The 21,994-nt window shown below is 34.9% G+C and overlaps 1 protein-coding gene and 1 long non-coding RNA gene across 5 annotated transcripts in view; one reads left to right on the top strand and one right to left on the bottom strand.

Moving 5' to 3' along the window:
- LOC128649879 (protein Shroom3) overlaps positions 1–21,994 on the bottom strand; it is a 556,958-nt gene that overhangs the window by 244,888 nt on the left and 290,076 nt on the right. The window contains exon 1 of one of the 4 annotated variants that reach the window (XM_053703408.1): positions 12,027–12,293. The exons of 1 other annotated variant lie outside the window; for it this stretch is intronic. Coding sequence is in view for 1 of the 3 variants with exons in the window: in XM_053703407.1 (XP_053559382.1) it covers positions 12,036–12,037 (2 nt within the window). In the remaining 2 variants the exon portion in view is untranslated. Of the gene's footprint in view, positions 1–12,026; positions 12,294–21,994 lie in introns of those variants that run through there. 2 more of the 4 variants (XM_053703407.1, XM_053703409.1) reach the window with 2 other exon arrangements.
- Positions 9,524–14,569, top strand: LOC128649882 (uncharacterized). Its single transcript, XR_008400703.1, has 3 exons — positions 9,524–9,593; positions 14,137–14,189; positions 14,488–14,569. It is a non-coding gene; the product is annotated as an uncharacterized LOC128649882 (long non-coding RNA).

Here is a 21,994-nt window from a genome sequence, read left to right as displayed (position 1 = left end):
ATGCACTACTACCTGAACACATTTGGTGAATCAATGACTAGAGCCATATAAGTTCAGCCACCAATCAGTAGCTAGTTCCTAGATGTGCATACTGCTACTGAGACTACCTAGGCATGCTTTTCAACAAAGAATACCAAAAGAACAAAGTAAATTGTATACTAGAAGTAAACTGTTTTAATCATATGTTCTGTCTGAATTATAAAAGAAGAATTTTTGGTTTTATGTCTCTTTAAATGGTTACATTCTTTTTTAGTTAAGAAGTTATGTTGGTTTTGTTTATTTATGCAAGTCTCACATTTAGGTTTCTGTAGGTAGCTAGACAGTTTAAGAGAAGCTTGGAGATGATTGACATAAGTGGGCTGCTAAAAAAGCTGGTTTTGTCACAGTTTATACTTTAAGCCTAGGGCTTATTCCTTTTAAGGAACATTACTCAAATTTTTATTTTGCCCTCTTTCCCTGCAACTTAAAGGGATAGTCTACTTGATTTTGTTATTGTTTAAAAATATACCTAACACCTTTACTACCCATTCCCCAGCTTTAAATTATCAACATTGTCATATTAATATACTTTATAACCTCTAAGATTGCCTATTTTTAAGATCCTGCAGGCCGTCTCTTATCTCAGTGCTTTTTTAAAGCCCTTTACAGCCAGATAGTGCTAGTTCATGTGTGTCATATAGATAGGGTGACCATATTACCGCTTTAAAAGGGGACACATATGAAAAATACATATGTCACTGATGTTTAAAGAAATGTTTTGTATAAGAACCCTGACATATGTATTTTTCATATGTGTCCCTTTTTAAATCGGCAATATGGTCACCCTACATATAGATAATATTGTGCTCACTCCCGTGGAGAATAATAATGGGTTCACAAGAACCAGCACCAATTGGCTGTTATGCAAGATTGTAAAAAGCACTGAGATAAGGGGGCAGTCTGCAGAGGCTTAGATAAAAGGTAATAATGGAAAAAAGTATTAATATAACAGTGTTGGTTATGCATAACTGGGGAATGGGTAATAAAGGGATTTATTATCTATCTTTTTAAACAATTACAATTTTCAAGTAGATTTGTAAGTGTCCCTTTAACTCTGACAATCAAATTGTTTTTACTAGCCACAAAAAGGCTCAAGAACCCCTTAAAGGGACAGTATAGACCAATTTTCATATAACTGCATGTAATAGACACTACTATAAAGAATAATATGCACAGATACTGATATAAAAATCCAGTATAAAACCGTTTGAAAAACTTACTTGGAAGCTTCCAGTTTAGCTCTGTTTAAAAGGTTACTGGAACACCCACTACAAGTGGGAAATAACAGAACCCCCCCTTCCTTTGCATATGAAAAGACCCTTTACACAAACAGGAGCAAGCTGGAGTAGGTATCTGTCGGTATTCTCCTAAAACTTTGGGACTTGGTTAGGAGTCTGAAAATCAGAGCAATGTTGTTTTAAAATGAGCAAAACTATCAATTTAAAAAAAAAATTGTGGGCCATATAAATAGATCATCTACAAACCATTTATGCAAAGAAAAAATGAGTGTATAATGTCCCTTTAAAAATCCATAACCCTAATACTGCAGAATTCCTCTACACAGTGATTACATGCACAGTGCATATGCTCATTTATATCTGTCCTTCATTGGCTGTGGCAAAACAGATAAGAAAAACAATAATTTGAGGGTCGTACACCTGAATTACAAAACAAATGCACATGTTGCTAACAAAATTATAGATTTAAAGGGACACTCAATCAAAATTAAACTTTCATTATTCAGATAGAGCATGCCATTTTAAACAACTTTCCAATTTACTTCCATTAACTAAATGTGCACAGTCTTTTTATATTTAAACTTTTTGAGTCACCAGCTCCTACTGAGCATGTGCAAGAATAAGTGTGTATGCATTTGTGAATGGCTGATGGCTGTCACATGGTACGTGTATGCATTTGTGATTGGCTGATGGCTGTCACATGGTACAGGGGGAGTGGAAAAAGACATAACTTTTTAAATTGTCAGAAAAAAAATCTACTACTCATTTGAAGTTCAGACAAAGTGCTATTGCATTGTCTCGTTATCTTGCATTTGTTGATTATGCAAATCTACTGTGTTGACTGGTCCTTTAAAGGGAAAGTTAAAATTGAAGTTTTATTGTTCAGAGGGAGAATGCAATTTTAATAGCCTTTTAAAATTACTTCTTTTATCTAATGTACTCTGTTCTATTGGTATCCTCTGTTGAAAAGCACATCTAGCAAATCATTTGAAACCATTTATTTTGCATTTCCTTTGTACTGTATCTACTACAATGTGGTGCATAATGGCTTTTTGTATACTATGTAAGATTATGTATTGATTGTTTCTCTCAGGAATAATGCAGCAGTTCCCAACCTGTTCTGCAAATAAATGATACTGAAATGTTGTGAAGGCAATTCTACCATTTTCAGTGGCAATTGTAGACTGTTAGAGATTGTTTAGTTCCGTAGAAAACTTGTACATATATTTGGAGACATTTTAAAGGTTCATAATTAAAGGGACATGATACCCAAACGTTAAAACACTTGAAAGAGATACAACATAGGTGTCAAAAGCTGACTAGACATTATCACCTTAACATCTCTATGTAAAAAAAGGAATATATTTTGCCTCAAAATGTAATCAGTAGCCATCAGATTGCAGGGAATGGCATTTGCTATGTGTAGTTTTGTTATTTCAGGTCCACTCAGTTTAAGGAACTAAGTTTACTATTAAATTGGGAGATTTACAGGAAATCATATTTGATATCTCTCTCTTCACTGCAATACCTGCTGCAATTAGCACTTTCGAGCTTGATGCCCGGTGTTTCTGGCGAGCCTGCAGACTCGCCAGAAACAGCAGTTATGAAGCAGCGGTCACAAAGACCGCTGCTCCATAACCTGTCCGCCTGCTCTGAGCAGGCGGACAGACATCGCCGGAAATCAACCCGATCGAGTACGATCGGGTTGATTGACACCCCCCTGCTGGCAGCCCATTGGCCGCAAGTCTGCAGGGGGCGGCGTTGCATCAGCAGCTCTTGTGAGCTGCTGGTGCAATGCTGAATACGGAGAGCGTATTGCTCGCCGTATTCAGCGAGGTCTGGCGGACCTGATCCGCACTGTCGGATCAGGTCCGCCAGACCTTGATAAATAGAGGCCTCTGTCAGGAAGCCTGAGCTCTTTAAAAACAAAAAAATGTGCAAGTCTTTCTGTGGGCTGCAGACATCTCGTACCTTTAAATATAAGCACCAGATCTATATTTTTTTTACAAATTATGGATGACATTTCACTGTGTATTACACAATACATACTGGGCACAACTGCACCTGTAACACACCTAAGCCAGTGTAAATTGGGATCTATCAGATCTCTAAGTGCTGGCCAATATTAGAACTCAACATTGTTATAGGATTCTTGATTTTTTAAGTCAGCAATTGATATACAGGTGATGGGTTAACGGACATTAAAGTATTTTTTTATATTTATGTATAAGAAGTTGTTCGCAGCAAACTATAATTTTGTTAGTAAAATTTGCCTTGTTTTGCAAGTTTGGGACAAAAAAACAGAATGCTGTTTAAATTTTCTTCCTTAGCTGTGGCCAATTAGGGACAGGTATAAATGATCCCCTGCAGCTAACAACCAATAAGCATTTGGGGAGTAAAAACCAAATAATATTTAGAGTTAAAGGGACACTCAAGTCAAAATTAAAGTAATGGTAAACTTTACATAGTGTAACTATGATATAAATCCAACCTCACTTTCATTCATGATTTTTTTTTTTCTAAATAAAAGTGTTCTTGCTGCTAATCGCTCTGATTTACTCCTACCGCTCCTACTCCCGGCACCGATCTACACTTTATTTTGTGACGTTTCTTCATCCGGGCAATTGATTTTCCGCAATGATCAAGTTTACCATCACTTTAAACTTTCATGATTCAGATAGAGCAGCAATTTTAAACAACTTTCTAACAAAATGTGCACAGTATTTTTATATTTACACTTTTTGAGTCACCAGCTCCTACTGAGCATGTGCAAGAATTCACAGAATATACGTATATGCATTTGTGATTGGCTGATAGCTGTCACATGATACAGGGAGAGTGGAAATAGACATAACTTGTCAGAAAAAAAAATCTACAACTCATTTGCAGCTATTGCATTGTATTTTTATCATGTATTTGTTGATTATGCAAATCTACTAAATGTACTAGTCATTTAAACCACAGGAAATGCAAACAAAATAAATTATGAAAGTGCATTTTTTTGTTTTTTTTATAGCGCATAGTTAAAAGGGACAGTCAACACCAGAATTTTTGTTGTTTAATAAGGTAGACAATCCCTTTATTACCCATTCCCCAGTTTTGCATAACCAACACAGTTATAATAATACGTTTTACCTCTGTCATTACCTTGTATCTAAGCCTCTACAAACTGCCCTCTTATTTCAGTTCTTTTGAAAGACTTGCATTTTTAGCCAATCCGTGCTCACTCCTAGGAGCTTCACGTGCCTGAGCTCAACGTTATCTATATGACACACATGAACTAACACCCTCTAGTGGTGAAAAGCTGTCAAAATGCTTTCAGATTAGAGGCGGCCTTCAAGGTCTAAGAAATTAACATATGTACCTCCCAGGTTTAGCTTTCAACTAAGAATACCAAGAGAACAAAGCCAAATTGGTAATAAAAGTAAATTGGACAGTTGTTTAAAAAATGCATGCCCTATTTAAATCAAAAAAAGATTTTTTTACTTGACTGTCCCTTTAAACATTTTATAGTAAATACATTTTGAGTTTAATTTCACTTTAAAATGCATAAGTATATGCTGCACAATAATAGCTCTGTCAAGTAAAAAAAAAAAAAACAGGTATTTACAGGAGTTAGTCCTGATTCAGCACAAGAAAAGTCAGATCATTCAGTAATATATGCAAGCTCAGGTTTCCTGCACTGTTTAGTTCACACTGATAAACTTCACAAACAAAATAGATCCTATCTCACCAAAGCATGGGAAACACACCTGACCTATCCAGTCAAGTTTGACTACTGGTTGTTCTTCTATGAATGACCAATAGCTATTCATTCATGATGTATGGTTAAAGGGACACTAAAGTCAAAATTATACTTGCATGATTCAGATACAGCATGCAGTTTTAAGAGACTTTCCAATTTACTTATATTATCAAATTGTATGCACAATTTGAGTCACCAGCTCCTACTTGAGTATGTGCAAGAATTCACAGGATATGTAATGTATATGAGTCTGTGATTGGCTGATGACTGACACATGATATCGGAGGCTGGTCAAATTGAAGTTAATTTTAAAATTTGCCAGAAAAATAAATAAATCTACTGCTCATTTGAAATTCTGAGTAAGCAGAATTGCATAATATTATGCATATATTGATTTTACAATACTACTATATTTAGTGGTCCTTTAAATAAATAGATCAATAATCATTTTGTAATATGGGTGTCTGTGAGCTAATAAAAAAAATGTGTTTATGCTTTTAGTTTTTTTCTGGTTTTGAACCATATTTACAAACTTGTAACACAAGTAAAAAAATAAAATACAAAAACACAATACAAAAGCCAAAATAATACATTATATAGACATATATATATATATATATACACATGCACACTTATGAATAGTATAAACAAACAACTTAGCAATATAGTTTGGTTATTTCTTTCTTTCAATTTCCTGTAAAATAGTTGTTTGATCACTGTAGTAGCTCATATATATATATATATATATATATATATATATATATATATATATATATATATATATATATATAAACAGTAGATAGATAGATAGATAGATAGATAGATAGATAGATAGATAGATAGTAGTGTCTATTACATGCAATTATATGAAAATTTATGTATATATGTATGTATCCCTTTAAATGCATATTCCTTGAGTATCTTTTCCAAGCTATGAAAAAGATTAAATCAAATGTCATCATGTTTTACAAGGCACCATTTAGGAACATCTAAACATAATTAGGAGTTATTTAGGGGGCTGACAGATCAAGCAAGATCGGCTTCCTCCTAAATAACTACCAAGACAAATTGTATTTTTACTGCATTCATCACAAAAATCCTGGAAGATAATTCCCCAAAACAGGAATGATAAAGTAGCTTCAATCCAACAACCTCTCACTGTTTTGCATCTACAGGTAATCTCAAAATGTATGACCCTCCCAATTTGTTAAAAAGCTATTCAAATTTGAAATGTTTAATTTTGAATTTAAAGTGATGGTAAATCCGAGCGTTTAACAAACGCTCCGATTTACCATCACTGACAGGTTTCTGTATGCACACACGGCTATTGGTTTAGAGGCGCAAACAACACTTCATTGGTAGAAGACCGGTGTGCCATGGGGGGCCGGAGCTGTTGAGTTTAGCTATGTGCATTGGCACAGAAAGGGTGAGTACCCTTTTTTACATATATGATCATTGGATCTTCACTTGATTTGTAGTGATGGTAAATTCTAGTATTTGTTATACGCTTCGAGAGCCTTACCTAAACCTCATACTATAAGAAAAGTTGCATCTCAAGCAAGGCTATTTGTTAGTATGCACTAAAAATTTGATCATTAAAGTGAAAGTCAACTCTAGCATTTCACAAACGATTGACCATTGAAACAAATAAAGGGGACTTTAATTCATGAAATATAAAATACTTCATGCAGAAAGCTCCTTTATTTGTTTCAAGCGATCGCCGATCTGAGCTTCTACAGCAGCACACGGCAGATCGCTGTTTTGCTAAGAGGTGACGTTTTCACCTCTTCGACAATAGCCGTACGGTAAATCCATCTCCCAAGGGCGCCAAGCTGGATTTCCCGCACGGTTATTGGCTAAAGAGGTGAAAATTTCACCTCTCTAGCAAAACAGCGTTCTCAGCAGCTCAGATCGGCGATCGCTTGAAACAAATAAAGGAGCTTTCTGCACAAAGTATTTTATGCTTCATGAATGGAAGTTCCCTTTATTTGTTTCAATAGACAATCATAGCGTTTGTAAAACACTAGGGTTGACTTTCACTATAAAGGAATATGAAACCCAAAATGTATCTTTCATGATTCAGATACAGCATGCAATTTAAAAAAAAACAACTTTCTAATTTACTTCAATTATCAATTTTTCTTTAGTCTTTTGGCATCTTTTGTTAAAAAACAGGGACGTATGCTTAGAAGCCAGCTCATTTCTAGAGCATTATATGGCAGCAGTTTTGCAAGAATGTTATCCATTTGTAAGAGCACTAGATGGCAGAACTATTTCCTGCCATGTAATGCTACAGGTGCCTACCTAGATATACAAGCGTAGAAAGTAATGGCAGGCGCTTCACACATAGTTTGGTTGCAAATAAAATCCCAAGTTTATTGGAATGAATACACGGTAAATACCAATCCAAGGTAGCAGGGACTGTGCATCAAAAAATCACTATCAGTCAGGCTATAGGTGTGGAACAGGTAACAGTCTGACGCGTTTCTATGAGTAAGCACCTGTAGGGGGCACGAAACGCGTCAATCTGTTACCTGTTCCACACCTATAGCCTAACTGATAGTGATTTGTTTGATGCACAGTCCCTGCTACCTTGGATTGGTATTTACCGTGCATTCTTTCCAATAAACTTGGGATTTTATTTGCAACCAAACTATGTGTGAAGCGCCTGCCATTATTTTCTACTCTTGTGTATCACGGTAGTTTGATTCACTACCCACGGCTACGGCACTCCAGGATCAGCTGTGGTTCTACTTCCGGTTCACACCGGATTGAGGGAGATCGTGTGCTGGAGTCATCGGATCCTCCTTGCCCTTTACCTACCTAGATATCTCTTCAACACAGCATATCATCGGAACTAAGCAAATTTTGTAATAGAAGTAAATTGGATTTTTTTTTTAAATGGTATACTCTGTCTGAGTCACAAAATAGTTTTTTTGGGTTTCATATCCATTTAAAGGGACATATAAGCAGAAACAAAATACACTAGTAAGAGCATTTTATTATTGCTTGCATATATCACTATGTCTTTAAACCCTGCAAATAGGTTAAACACATAAAGTCAGTTCAAAAGAGCATCAATGCACTTCTAGGATCTAGCTGAAAAGAGCTGGGGAGTCAATATCAAGATGCTTTGTGTGTGTAGCTACCAATCACCAGCTAGCTCCCAGTACTGCATTGCTGCTCCCCTTAACCTACCTGGGTATGCTTTTCAACAAATAAGTACATTTGATAACAAGTAAACATAAAATTGTATGCTCTGTCTGACCATGAAAGTTTAATTTTGACATTCATGTCCCTTTAAGATTGGCATAGGTGCTATCGGAAATGTGAGTCAGAAGAGAGGAAGTTATGTTCATTCATTAAAGGGGTTCAACAAGAGTATTGAATGTTCTTTGATATGTGTGCGGATAAGTAGAGCGCTGGAAAAAGGATTCCAAACACCTCACTTAGGGAAAAAAGATCCTTCAATCTTTTCAGTTTAGGATAAAGATTCTGTGTGGGGAGTGAGGGCGCTAAGAGAAGCTGAAGGAATCTTTAGTGAAATATTTATTTTCCAACTGGAAATGGTGTATACCAAAGATCTATTAAAAATGAATATAGGTGCTATAGAATATTCAGTTATATGTCAAATTAGTATTTAACTACTGAGATATTAAATAATTGACTCAAAGAATTCCAAAGAAGTGCCGTAAGTGTTGGAGATATATACAAGTGTAATAAAAAATAATCAAATTAGTCCTTTATTACACTTGTATATATCTCCAACACTTACTGCACTTCTTTGGAATTCTTTGAGTCAATTATTTAATATCTCAGTAGTTATTTCTATAGCACCTATAAACATTTTTAATAGATCTTTGGTATACACCATTTCCAGTTGGAAAATAATATTTCACTAAAGATTCCTTCAGCTTCTCTTAGCACCCTCACTCCCCACACAGAATCTTTATATTAAATGTTCTTCTATTATCAAATGTACTTTTCCTCTTGGTATCCTTTGTTGAAAAACATAGGTAGGCTCAGACGCAGCAATGCACTATAGGGAGCTAGCTAAACACATATGTCTCTTGTAATTGGTTCACCAGATGAGGTTAGCTAGCTCCCAGTTCAGTAACTGTTTAATCCATTGCAGTTGTTAAACACATAGTTACATGCAAACAATGGTGCAATAATAAAATGCTATAACACATTAGACTAGAGCATTGTATTACTAGACTTTTATTTCCCTTTAATTTGATTAAAAAAGTAAAAAAGAATTTTCACCTAAACTATTTTATATTCAGCTTCACTTTTAAAAACCTTAACTTAGCAATAAATAAATAAAAAAAGTTAATTTCATGAAAGTATTTCTGAAAGACAAAATTAAATTTCACCAACATCGTCACTTATCCAAGCCCCACTGGGGTTGACAGCATCACAGAATAAATTTACGATGTGTCATTCTAGAAAAGACTATTTTTGCATCTCAATCAATAGCACTTGGGGCTAATTCTCTCGAGGAGTTATAAGCAGCGGCAAGCAGAGAGCTCTCCACCTGTTATCTCTGCGAGACAGCGAAGCAATAGAAAGTAAGTTGTTCTAACACCAATGTTTGACCAAACTGAAATTCCTTTGATTCTGAGAGCAATGAACTAGGAAGTAGCAATAGCACACAGTATTTGGTTATGCTTCCATTTATATTTATTTTTGTAGCACATTTGTGAACTCGCGTGTTAAAGGGATATGAAACCCAATTTTGTTCTTTCAGGATTCAGATAGAAAGTTGCTTAAAATTGCATGCTCTAATTTACTGCTATTATCAATTTTTTCGTTCTCTTGGTATCTTTATTTGAAAAGCAGGAATGTAAAGTTTAGAATCCTGCCTATTTTTTGGTTCAGCGCCTGGGTAGCACGCCACCAACCAACAAGCGCTGCCCAGGGTGTTGAACCAAAAATGGGCCGGCTCCTAAGCTTAAATTCCTGCTTTTCAAATAAAGAACGAAGAAAAATTGATAATAGAAGTAAATTAGAAAGTTGCTTAAAACTGCATGCTCTCTCTGAATCCTGAAAGAAAAAAAAATAGGTTTCGTATTCCTTTAAATATTCGGTTTGATTCCAAACAATAGGAAACTTATAATGGATAGAAAAATGTGGGTTACTCTTTGGTGGCCCTTTAAATTCTGCAAAAGCATGATAAGGATTGTGGGGCCGCTGCACCACATTACATCTAAGGTAGTTAAATGAGTATATTAGGGGACCGCATTTAATCCCTTGATTGCTTATATGTGCCCATTGCAACTAAAGAGTCAATTCACTATTCCATGAGTGCTTATGGCAATCAAGGGGTTAAATCCCTGCAGTGTGTGTGTTATGCATCAGTGAACTAAAAAAAGCTTGATTAGCTTTGTGCGTCTTTGGCAATCTGTGAGTCAATGTACTGCTCCATGTGTGTTTTAGGACATAAAGGGGTTAAAACACTGGTGTGTGTTATGAGTCAGGGAATTAAAACTTAGTGTGTGTGCGTGACAATCAAGTGGTTAATTCACTGCCTCGTGTTTATGCAATCAAGAGTTAGATACTTTGAATATTTGTGTGTGTAGATAGAAATAAAAAACTTACAGTGCGTGTGTGTGACAATCAAGTGGTTAATTCACTGCCTCGTGTTTATGCAATCAAGAGTTAGATACTTTGAATATTTGTGCGTGACAATCAAGTGGTTAATTCACTAGATAGATAGATAGATAGATAGATAGATAGATAGATAGATAGATAGATAGATAGATAGATATAGATGAAAAGTTATGTACCATACATTTTCCAGAATAATACAACATAGGATTGAGTAACTAACATGGATAATTCTCATTTCTTATTGTATTTAAAGGGATAGGAAAGTCAGAATTAAACATGCATGATTCAGATAGAGCATGTCATTTTAAGACACTTTTAAATTAACTTCTATTTTCAAATGTGCTTCATTCTCTTGGTATCCATTGTTGAAAAAGAATACCCACATATCCTACACTAGTGGGAGCTAGCTGCTAATTGGTGCCTGCACACATTTGTCTCTTGTGATTGGATAACTAGATGTGTTCAGCTTGCTGTCAGTAGTACAATGCTGTCCCTTCAGCAAAGGATAACAAGAGAATGAAGCAAATTTGATAATAGAAGTAAATTGGAAAGTTGTTTAAAATTGTATGTTCTATCCAAATCATGAAAGAACATTTTGGGGTTTCCTATCCCTTTAACCAGGCAAGTCACTTCAGCCATGTACCTTACAAAAAAACTGAAAAAGAGCAATCATGACCATCTATTCCACTTAAAAACGGGATTTCGTTTTTAAACTAAATTTTAAAGGGATATAGTCAGCATAAATTAAACACTTGGCCCAGAGTAATGATTTTTACATCTTTGAAATGTATTCATTAGCTCCAAGATTGCTCCTTTTGTGCACCCTTGGAGCATACAGAGAATAGAGAGGTGCCATGCTCATACTTGACTATCAATCAAGCGCATGCACAGTGCATGTGCACAAGTCAGCATGTCAGAAACATGTAAATGTTGCCAATATTTAGGTCAATTATATGGTTTTAATTTTTTTTAATACCTACTACACTAAGGTCAAACAACCTAATTTATATTAATACATGTATGTCCCTTTTATAGAACAACATAAATGCATACTAAATCCCCAAAATAATTATGCAACTACAATGCATGTACTAATAATCCCTCTACCTAACAATAATAGAAAAAAACACATATATACTTTTTCAAGCACCCTATTTCATTACAGCTCATTTAGCTGCTTACTGATTGATGTGTACTACTTTATATTTAAAAGTATTCATCATAAAGCTCAATATAAACACACTGGCCAGAGGCAAGTATCCTGCACAGTGTTATTTTGCTGTCATAATATATGACAAGACATTAGACAGATGTCTCATATAACTTCACTGATCAAATTGCATGAAGTCGCTCTTCATATGAAAAAAAAAGTACAAAAAAATGCATCTTACCGTTCTCACATTAAATGTATATGAAGAAATTAAGGACACATTCCACTGTACAAAATATTCCATTCAAAAGCCCACGAGTTTGTAATCGATAGCAGTGAAGCAGGAAGGATTCTGTGCACAGTACATTTGTTAAACTTGCTACAGCAGAAGCGTTTTTTTCCAAAGCGGCCACTAACCTGGACTATCTGGCAGGCTTGTACAGTGAGCCTGGGCATGCATTTCACAAGCAGCCGCCTCTAAACTCTGCTCTTACATTGCTAACTGCACAGTAAAACACAGAACTGTGTCACAAGTGAGTGATCTCTCCTCCTCCTTCCCCCTCCTCCTTTACCACATCATTTTACCAAACCCAGGTAATCCCACAAGCAAGCGTCTCCCTCATTGGTTGTGAGTCTCAGAAAACCACATTTACATTACAATGGAGATGCAGGCCCTACAAAGTTTGAAAATGGATTCTGGCTCTCAAAAGTCAAGGATTTCCCTCCCCCTTTCCTCCTCATTATACACATTATTTTCATCCAGAAACATAGCAGCAAAACCCTGATGGATTACTAATGTTATATAACAACAACAACAAAAATCATAATCTCTAGGAAATTGTAATTTACTGTACATCTGCAGCTTTCTAGTTGCTTCTATGAATCTGGGAGGTAAAAAGTTCATATCAAGATGTTCACAAGTTAAGAAGAAAAATAAACAATGGGGGCTCATAGAGGCTCCAATACAAATAGATTTAACAGATCAGGTTACAGTGTGGGAGACTTTGGTGTTAAACTGATGAGAAGTATTTTTTTTATTTAGCTTGTCATTGCAGTAAGACGCTGGTTTATTATTTGCTATGTTCAAGGAACTAGCAAACAGTTCCTTTATATTTATTCCTGCAAAATAATGCAGTAGGATCAAATGTACTATGTAACACTAAAACTGCAGATAGCTCAATTTTTATATTTCTGCATGATGCACACTTGTTAAAACTAAATAAATCCTCCATCATAGATAAAAATAATGATATATCTAAATGTACAGGTATTTGAATATTGAATATTGTGGGGACCAGCAAGTACTATAATTGTATCATAAATAATAACAATGTTTTGGTGTGTACTGTAAATTAATTTCTATTACTTTTAAAAGGACATTATATGGACACTTTAGATCAAAATTGACATGCTCTAAATCATTATAGCATTTAACTTTAACACCACTGACTAGCAAGTCTAGGAGTTTAAAGGGACAGTCTAATATAAATTAAACTTTCATTATTCAGATAGGACTTTTAATTTTAATCAACTTTCCAATTTACTTTTATCATCAAATGTGCTCTTTTCTCTTGGTATTCTTGGATTAAACTAAACATAGGTAGGCTCATATGCTAATTTCTAAGCATATGAGGGCTGCCTCTTATCACATGCTTTTAAATCTCTTTTCAACACAAAGAGACAGAAAGTACACGTGGGCCATATAGATAACAGTGTGTTCAGGCACTGGGGGGTTATTTAAGATTTAGCACAAAACAATGCTAAATTTAAGACAATAGATAATAAACAGTCACAGTCATGTGATCAGGGAGGTGGAAGAAGGTTCTTAGATACAAGGTAATCACAGAGGTAAAAAGTACATTAATATAACGATGTTGGTTATGCAAAACTGGGGAATGGGTAATAAAGGGATTATCTATTTTTTTTAAAACAATAACAATTCTATGGTAGACTGTCCCTTTAATGCTTGCAAAATGGTTAAACACACAGTTAAAATCACATTCAAGAGTTGCAGGTCCCAAGCAGGCACAGCCAGTGATTGGTGGGATCATGTGGCTGCCACTTTTGAGTGGCTCACTGCTGGCCCTTTTTGCTTGGAATCAGCAGTTCTCTTCTGAGCAGGACTTTAACTATGTGTTTAACTTCAACACAATTCAACACATCGACTTGCAAGGTCAGTAGTGCTAAAATGACATGCTCTAACAAATCCAGTCATGTATTTTCTTGCACTACTATGTCCATTTAAAGTATTTTTATGTATTCAACTGGAATTAATCACTGCCTTAAAAAAATATCTCAACCTAAGTAGAATGTTGTAAATGCATTTAAATTATTTTATTTTATATATACAGACTGTAAGCACTTCAGAAAAGGACCCTTCTCCTGTATCAATTTGCTTTTTCAGGTAAACTTCAAATGTACTGTACACTAATGATTACGTATTCAGCACCACAGAATACAGTAGAATTTTACAAATAAATGATGATAATAATGATAGCCAAGAGGATAAACTATGTAAACATTTTGAACTATAATTAACCTCTTCTTTCTTTCATAGTCTTACATACCTAGTCATGTTGTTTCATGACAAGTATTTATGTATTTTCTTTTACCTGACAGGTGTTATCAGACTTTTGATTATTTATTTTTTATCTGTGATATTCTCCAGGCATTATCACTTGACTTTTTTTTTCTGTTCTTAGACCCAACATGATCAGTTTAAAGTCATTTTACAGGGATTTGACCTGCATTCAAAATGAAGATTTTAAAACATTTAAAAAAAAAAAAAAAAAATTTTGTCAAATGTTGCATTCTTTTGCAGACTGCCCATTTATCTTATCTGTCGTTTGTTGACCGTCAGGTAAAGAAATAAATCAACTCCTGCACCAGTATAAAAAAAAACCCTCAAGTTTCAGAGGTAATTTGCAATAAATGTGGACACAAAAATAAAAGCATTCTACAATTGTTTTTTCTTTCAGATAGCTTTAAATGTTGGTATTATATATTCTTTATAGAGACTAATATTCTCCTTAAAGGGATAGAAAGTTTAATACTGAACTGTGCCTTTCAATTTGAAATAGAAGCAGTTTGGCAATGTACTTCTATTAGCAAAAATGCTTCTAGTAAAAGTTATTGCTGTTTTTCAGAGGCATGTGCACATATGCTGCGAGTGCACATGCGCCACACCATGCACATTTAAATGTTGCCCTTTCTATCCCTTTAACCTAAAAATATTGTTATTAAAAGGGACATAAATGTGCAAAACAAAATACTCTATTTGGTTCAAGCATTTTATTATTGCAGTATTGTTTGCATATAGCCACGTGCTTAACCCCAGATATAGGTTTTAACACATAGTTAAAGTCAGGTCCAGAGTAATAATGCACTACTTGGAACTAGCTGAACATATCCAGTGGTGCATTGCTGCTTTTGAGACTATATTTTTCAACATAGGATACCAAAAGAACAAAGAAAATGCGATACTAGTCAAACAAAAGTCTTAAAATTCCACGCTCTAGCTGAACCATGAAAGTAAAATTTGTTAAATCTGCATCATTTTTTTTATTGTTATAGTTAATATTAACTGTAACACGAGGCTTATACAAGATAGCAAGCATAGAAACGGATTTTGATTGCAAATAAGAACTATAAGGCTTTTCTAGTATGCCAATATTTTCATCTGAAACAACAGCATCAGGACAGCTTTATGCATTACCGAGGTATTCTTGCATTCCCTTTCTATTGGAAGTTTATTCTGTGAATCAACATCCTTTCTGTAAATTAAAGGGTCATACAACTAACTGTAATTAGATTTGGGTAAATCGCTTATTTTGATGTAAAAAACCTTTACATGTTTTATTTTTTTTAAACAGTTACTCCTTATAGAAAAAATACTTTAACTTTTATTCCACTTCACCTAGCCGTGTTATTCAGCTAGACAGCCTCTTCCTGTAGTTCTTATAATGAGGAAGCCAAATTCACCAATCCTAGCACATATATTAATGAGCTAAATGTATAATTAATAGTACAATGCGCACTCAAACGCATGCGCAATGCCAGAAACTGTCAACGCATGCACATAAGGATACCAAAGGGAACCGCTCTGTGTGAAGACAACGTGTACCCATTGTCGTACCCAGAGAGGTGAAGTCAGTTGGGCAAAGAATTGTGGGAAAAACACAAGGTCTATATGTAGAGACCGCCATGGTTGGCTTTGTATAATGAGCCACTGTGAGGGAGTGTAAAGAATAAAAAATATTGTAAATTTGATAATAAAATTGGTAAGATGGTTAATACATTCCTATGCAGCATCATAATGTATTTATTTAAAGTGACACTGAACCCAAATTTTTTCTATTGTGATTCAGATAGAACATGCAATTTTAATCAACTTTCTAATTTACTCCTACTATCAAATTCTTTTCATTCTCTTGGTATCTTTATTTGAAATGCACGAATGTAAGTTTAGATGCCGGCCCATTTTTGGTGAACACACTGTGTTGTTCTTGCTGATTGGTGGGTAAATTCCATGGTTCTGAACCAAAAAAATAGCTTAGATGCCTTCTTTTTCAAATAAAAAAAGCAAGAGAACGAAGAAAAATTGATAATAGGAGTAAATTAGAAAGTTGTTTAAAATTGCATGCTCTATATGAATCACGAAAGAAAAAATTTGGGTTCAGTGTCCCTTTAATCTTTTGAAAAATGAAATATCTTTTTATGGGTAAAGTAATTTACTACCCTGCAATTTGAGATTATTAAAGGGCCATAACAGTCAAAAAATGACATACTCTATTGACCCGCAAGTGGGTTAAACACACAGTAGAAGTACCATTTGGGACCCACAGACTACCTAATGACATCACATCTGTCCTCCTTCCTCATGCCCTCTCCTGCACTCTTTCTATCCTAATATCCTTACCTACAGCTATTCCACCCCAACACCTTATATTCCACCTACTGCCTTCACCCTGGGCAACAGAATGCCCTCACTTCCATCACTTCGAACCTCATATCTTTCCTCATTCCTACATGTTCACTGGTCCGCCCAAATACCCTAAGTACTGCCCTTCATATCCTAATGCCCATAAGTTCACCTTTTACCCACCTTCCTAACTCCCACTTCTCCACAATCCCCTTTGACTCTTCAATGTCATGGGTAACACTGTAGCCAAGGTTAAAACTCATGTCAAACCAGTTTTTCAAAAGTGTCTTAGTTATTTAAACAAGCAGAGTAGCAAATAAGATATGAAATATTATGAAGCTTGTAGTTAAATGGACACTAAAGTCAAAAAATATTTTTTAATGATTCATACAGAACATGCAATTTTAGAAAAAAAATTCCAATATATTTCCATTATCAAAATAGCGCACAGTCTTTTTATATCCTCACTTTCTGAGGCACCTTCTTCTACTGGGCATGTGCAAGGGTTCAGAGCATATACTGTGATTGGCTGATAACTGTCACATGATGAAGTGAAATTAAAGGAAATTAGAAATTGGTTAAAAAAAAAAACTACTACTCCTTTGAAATTAAAAAAAAAATTGTATTGCTTCTTTTATGTATTTGTTAATTATGTAATTCTACTGTATTTAATGGTATTTCCTGCAATTAAGAGCGGAATTAAGTGATGGAAAATGAAAGTCAGTTTCCTAACACACTTGCTTAAAAGGTAAATTAGATTAATGAGCATACAATTATTGTACGACCTTTGTAAATTAATTGAATGCTGAAGTCTATTTTGCTTTGGTGCATTTAAAAGAGAAAATTATATTTGTTTGTTTTTTTGGCTAATAAGTGTCCTTAGTCAATGAGCAATCCCTCTTTTTGATTGAGTTGTGTACAAACATGCTCTTCGTATGATGAATGATAAACTTAGCAGAGAATATGATGCAGAATATAAAGAAATATTAAATTATATTTTTTAGTGTGTTGAGTGAAGAAACCATAGGGGTAGATTTATCATACCCCAGGCGGACATGATTCACTATAGCGAATCATGTCCACCCTGCATTGCTAAATGCCGACAGCATATGCTGCCACCCCCTGCACATTGTCAATCATCCCGATCGTATCTGATCGCGATGATTGCAGTCTGCCACCTCAGAGGTGGCGGATGAGTGAAGGAGCAGCGTTCTTAAGACCGTTGCTTCTTAACTCATGTTTCCGGCGAGCCAGAAGGCTTGCACGGAATAAGCAGCATCCACTGCTTAAAGGGCCATAATACCCAAATGTTTAAACACTTGAAAGTGATGCAGTATAGCTGTAAAAAGCTGACTAGAAAATATCACCTGAACATATCTATGTAAAAAAGAAAGATATTTTACCTCAAAAGTTTCTCAGTAGCCACATCCCATTGTAAAGGAGTACACATCCCATTGTAAAGGACTAAAGCAGCAAATCAGTATGTCTGTCCCAGGACAGCGGAAGGATTGAGCCTCTTGCACTCTCATCTTATTTCCCTATTCAGTGTAAGGAAGTTTACAATGAAATCTTATGAGAGTTAAGTGAAATTTCATGAGATCACAGTAAAAGAGTTCATGACCTCAGCACTGTTGATGCTGATTGGCTGCTGTTCATTTCTTCGTTTTTTTTTTATTTTTTTTTACCTGCAGCTGGGAGCAACTGAGTATAACTTTTTACACAGAACTTACTCTGCTGAGCTGAGGAAATTGTGAGGTAAAATATCTTCCTTCTTTACATAGAGATGCTCAGGTGACATTTTCCTGTCAGGTTTTTACAGTTATACTGCATCAGTTTTAAGTGATTTAGCATATGAGTATTATGTCCCTTTAATAAATGTACCCCATAGACTGTTTCTGGAGTAGATGAGAAGGTAAACCTGGCAGTAGAGTAGATTCTTAATGTTTACTCATTGTCAGTTACTGGAAAAATGTCAAACAATATTAAAACATAAAACTTTATTAGAACGTGATTAAAACAATGGGACGAGTTAAAACTAAAATGCTAGCAGCAAAAAATGTGGTTGTAGATACCGGTTATATTCGGAAAGCCACAGGTAACTACTATAGTGTCAATCAGTTAAATAAGGAGCTGGGCTAAAATTATGTACAAAAGACAATGGTAGTAATGATAAAATTACTAAATATTAGTTGGAATATATTCAGAAGTGTGGCCCTGAATAAAAGTACCTCCCAACTTATTTACAAAAAAAGGTTTACACCACTCATTGTTGGTAATATTGCTGAGTAAGGACAGGCTGTTTGTAGTGGTGTGATTTATACTTGAGTTTGCAGATTTATTACCTCTTGTGGAACCACCATACAAACAGCTAATGAGTGGTATAGGTTTATATGGAATTGATTCCAAAAACATAATTAGATGTATGTAGCGAAACCAAGGTACTATACACTATCCTAGGGTGATTTATATTTATATTCCATTTGGGGAAAAAGTTAGGTTGTACCATCATACCCTTACCCACTGTAAGGAAATATTATAAAATTAATCCATATAGTACTGCTGATCGCTAAATTTCGATAAATTAATGATATCAACTAATAAATCACTACTGCCCACTTGCTTGCTATAGTGCTATAACTCAGATAAAGAATAGTAATTTTCCATAAAAATCACCCTGTTCACACAATATGTTCACTGTTACTGCTCATAAAGTAATTCTTATATTGCTATTGGTTATAAACGATCTATAAATGAGCATTCATTAATGACAATATTTGCTCATTGAATAGCGACACTGCTGTCAACAAAATAAGAGGTTACAGCAACTGTAGCATAAACAAAGCCAAACACAGAGAAAAAAATATTGTACAAAAATAAAAAGGCAAAGCATTTTACTTTTAACTTGTCCCATTGTTTTGATCACATTCTAATAAAGTTTTATGTTTTAATATTGTTTGACATTTTTCCAGTCTCAAACTATCTTTTGGGTCTTATTTGAGTGCTTACATAGTATCACTACTTTGGTCTAGTTTCTTTAACTGACAATGAGTAAATGTTGTTGTTTTGATACTTAGCACCTACACCACACTGTATATTATATTACAAGGCCTAACGCAACCTTATATGAATGGTAATAGACCCCTATATTGCAATTGAGTGGCGCCATCAATCCCAAATTTCTTTCACAATAGATTCTTAATGTACTGTGCATGTGCATATGATATAGAAGAAAGTGTAATGCACATGTCTGCATCTATGTACACTCTGGAGTTCAAGTATATGTATTGTGTGTCTATGTTTTGTGAGGGAGTTTACTCTACTAACTCTTCTCTCTAAATATGTTAATTATGACCCTTGGGGAAGGTAATAGTAAAAACCAGACATGGACTACTCATATCCAGTAAGCCTAGAGGGAAATGGCTGCACCCTGTTGACAACAGGCCCAAGGCTGAAGCAATCGTCTGAAGTTGCCATGTCTCTTTTTCAGAGGAGGATACCTTGATATTCAGGAATAAACTATATATAATGTGTGTGTGTGTGTGTATATGTATGTATGTGTGTGTGTATATATATATATATATATATATATGTGTGTGTGTGTGTGTGTGTGTGTGTGTGTGTATATGTATGTATGTGTGTGTGTGTATATATATATATATATGTGTGTGTGTGTGTGTGTGTGTATATGTATGTATGTGTGTGTGTGTATATATATATATATATATATATATATATGTGTGTGTGTGTATATATATATATATATATATATATATATATATATATATATATATATATATATATATATATAAGAAGTACCAGCTTATATATATATATATATATATATATATATATATACATACAGTATATATATATATATATATAAATAGGCAGGGTCTGGCATATATAACTGGGCAAAAAGAGACTATTCTTAGGTGGTTAGGGGGAATCAACCTATAGAAGCATTGTTTATTCCCGATTGAGCAATTAACTTGATGTGTTTTCATACATAAATATATATGCATTTAACGGAACACCTGGGAAAGTGGAGAAAAGTTACATTAGGTGGTGAGAACATATAACAGGAATTGAGATATATATGTCATACTGGAACTGGAAAGGGCCTTTGATAGAGTTGGAAGCACCCAATTTTCTAAAATGTCTTAGCATCCTATAGCACTAGGACAGACCCAGACTATTATCCCTCCTCCACCAAACTTTCCAGTAGGCACTATGCATTCGACTAGGTAGCGTTCTCCTGGCATCCGCCACAACCAAATTCTTCCATTAAACTGCCATATAGAGAAGCATGATTCATCACTCCAGAGAACGTATAATGCTTTACGCCACCCCAGTTGACATTGTTGATGTCACTCTAAGGTACAGCTGCATGGCCATGGGAACACATTCCTTGAAGCCTGTGTGAAGGACATTGCATAATGTCAACCCTCTAAGGACAGCTTGCTCTTCAGCACAAAACTGCAAGATTAAACTTTGCTAAACAGAATGAAATTAAGCGTGATGAACATACCAACATACTGTCTGACAACATAACTCCCAGAAGCTTGTCAGAAGAGGAATACTACAGCATGAAAACAATTCAAAGAGCACTGCAAAAATCACAAAAGAGTTTCCAAAGAAGAATAAAGTAATAAACTAGGACCTGGCCAAGTATGTTACCTGACTTGAATCCAATAGAACACCTTTGGGCTATTTGAAAGAGAAAGGTAGAGCAACACAACCCCTGCAGACAAGAGCAGCTGAAAAATAATTGTCTCTGAAGAATGGCAGAACATCTCTCGAGAAATGTGTGCAACACTGGTATCCTCCATGCCGAGGAGGATTGAATCTGTCACCAAAAATAAAGGTGGACATACGAAGTATTGAAAAAAATAAAAGGAATCTCAGTAATGAAAGATGTACTGACTTTTGTTGCATTGAGTTCCTACTGTGTTTTTAATATAGTAAATCTAACCTGTTAGTTTTTTAATATTGCATAAGAGTAAATACCCTACTGTAAAACATAGAAGTAAGGTGATACAATTTTGAATCATTTGACATTTAAGTGATATTGCACAAGGGTTTACTCACTTCTGTTGTATATATATGTACCTGGGGGGTGTACTTACTTCTGTTGTATGTGTATGTATATATATATATATATATACACACACCAGTGTCCTCCTCAGGACCTTTCCTTATTGATTATTTATTCTGTACCTCAATTCTTAAAGGTTAGCGCTGCGGAATCTGTTGGCGCTCTACAAATAACCAATAATAATAAGGGACAG

The sequence above is a fragment of the Bombina bombina genome, chromosome 2 (genome assembly GCF_027579735.1).
Source record: "Bombina bombina isolate aBomBom1 chromosome 2, aBomBom1.pri, whole genome shotgun sequence".
In the NCBI taxonomy this organism is placed as follows: domain Eukaryota; kingdom Metazoa; phylum Chordata; class Amphibia; order Anura; family Bombinatoridae; genus Bombina; species Bombina bombina.
Note: the sequence above shows the minus strand (reverse complement) of the source record. Positions and strands in the feature narration are given on the sequence as shown.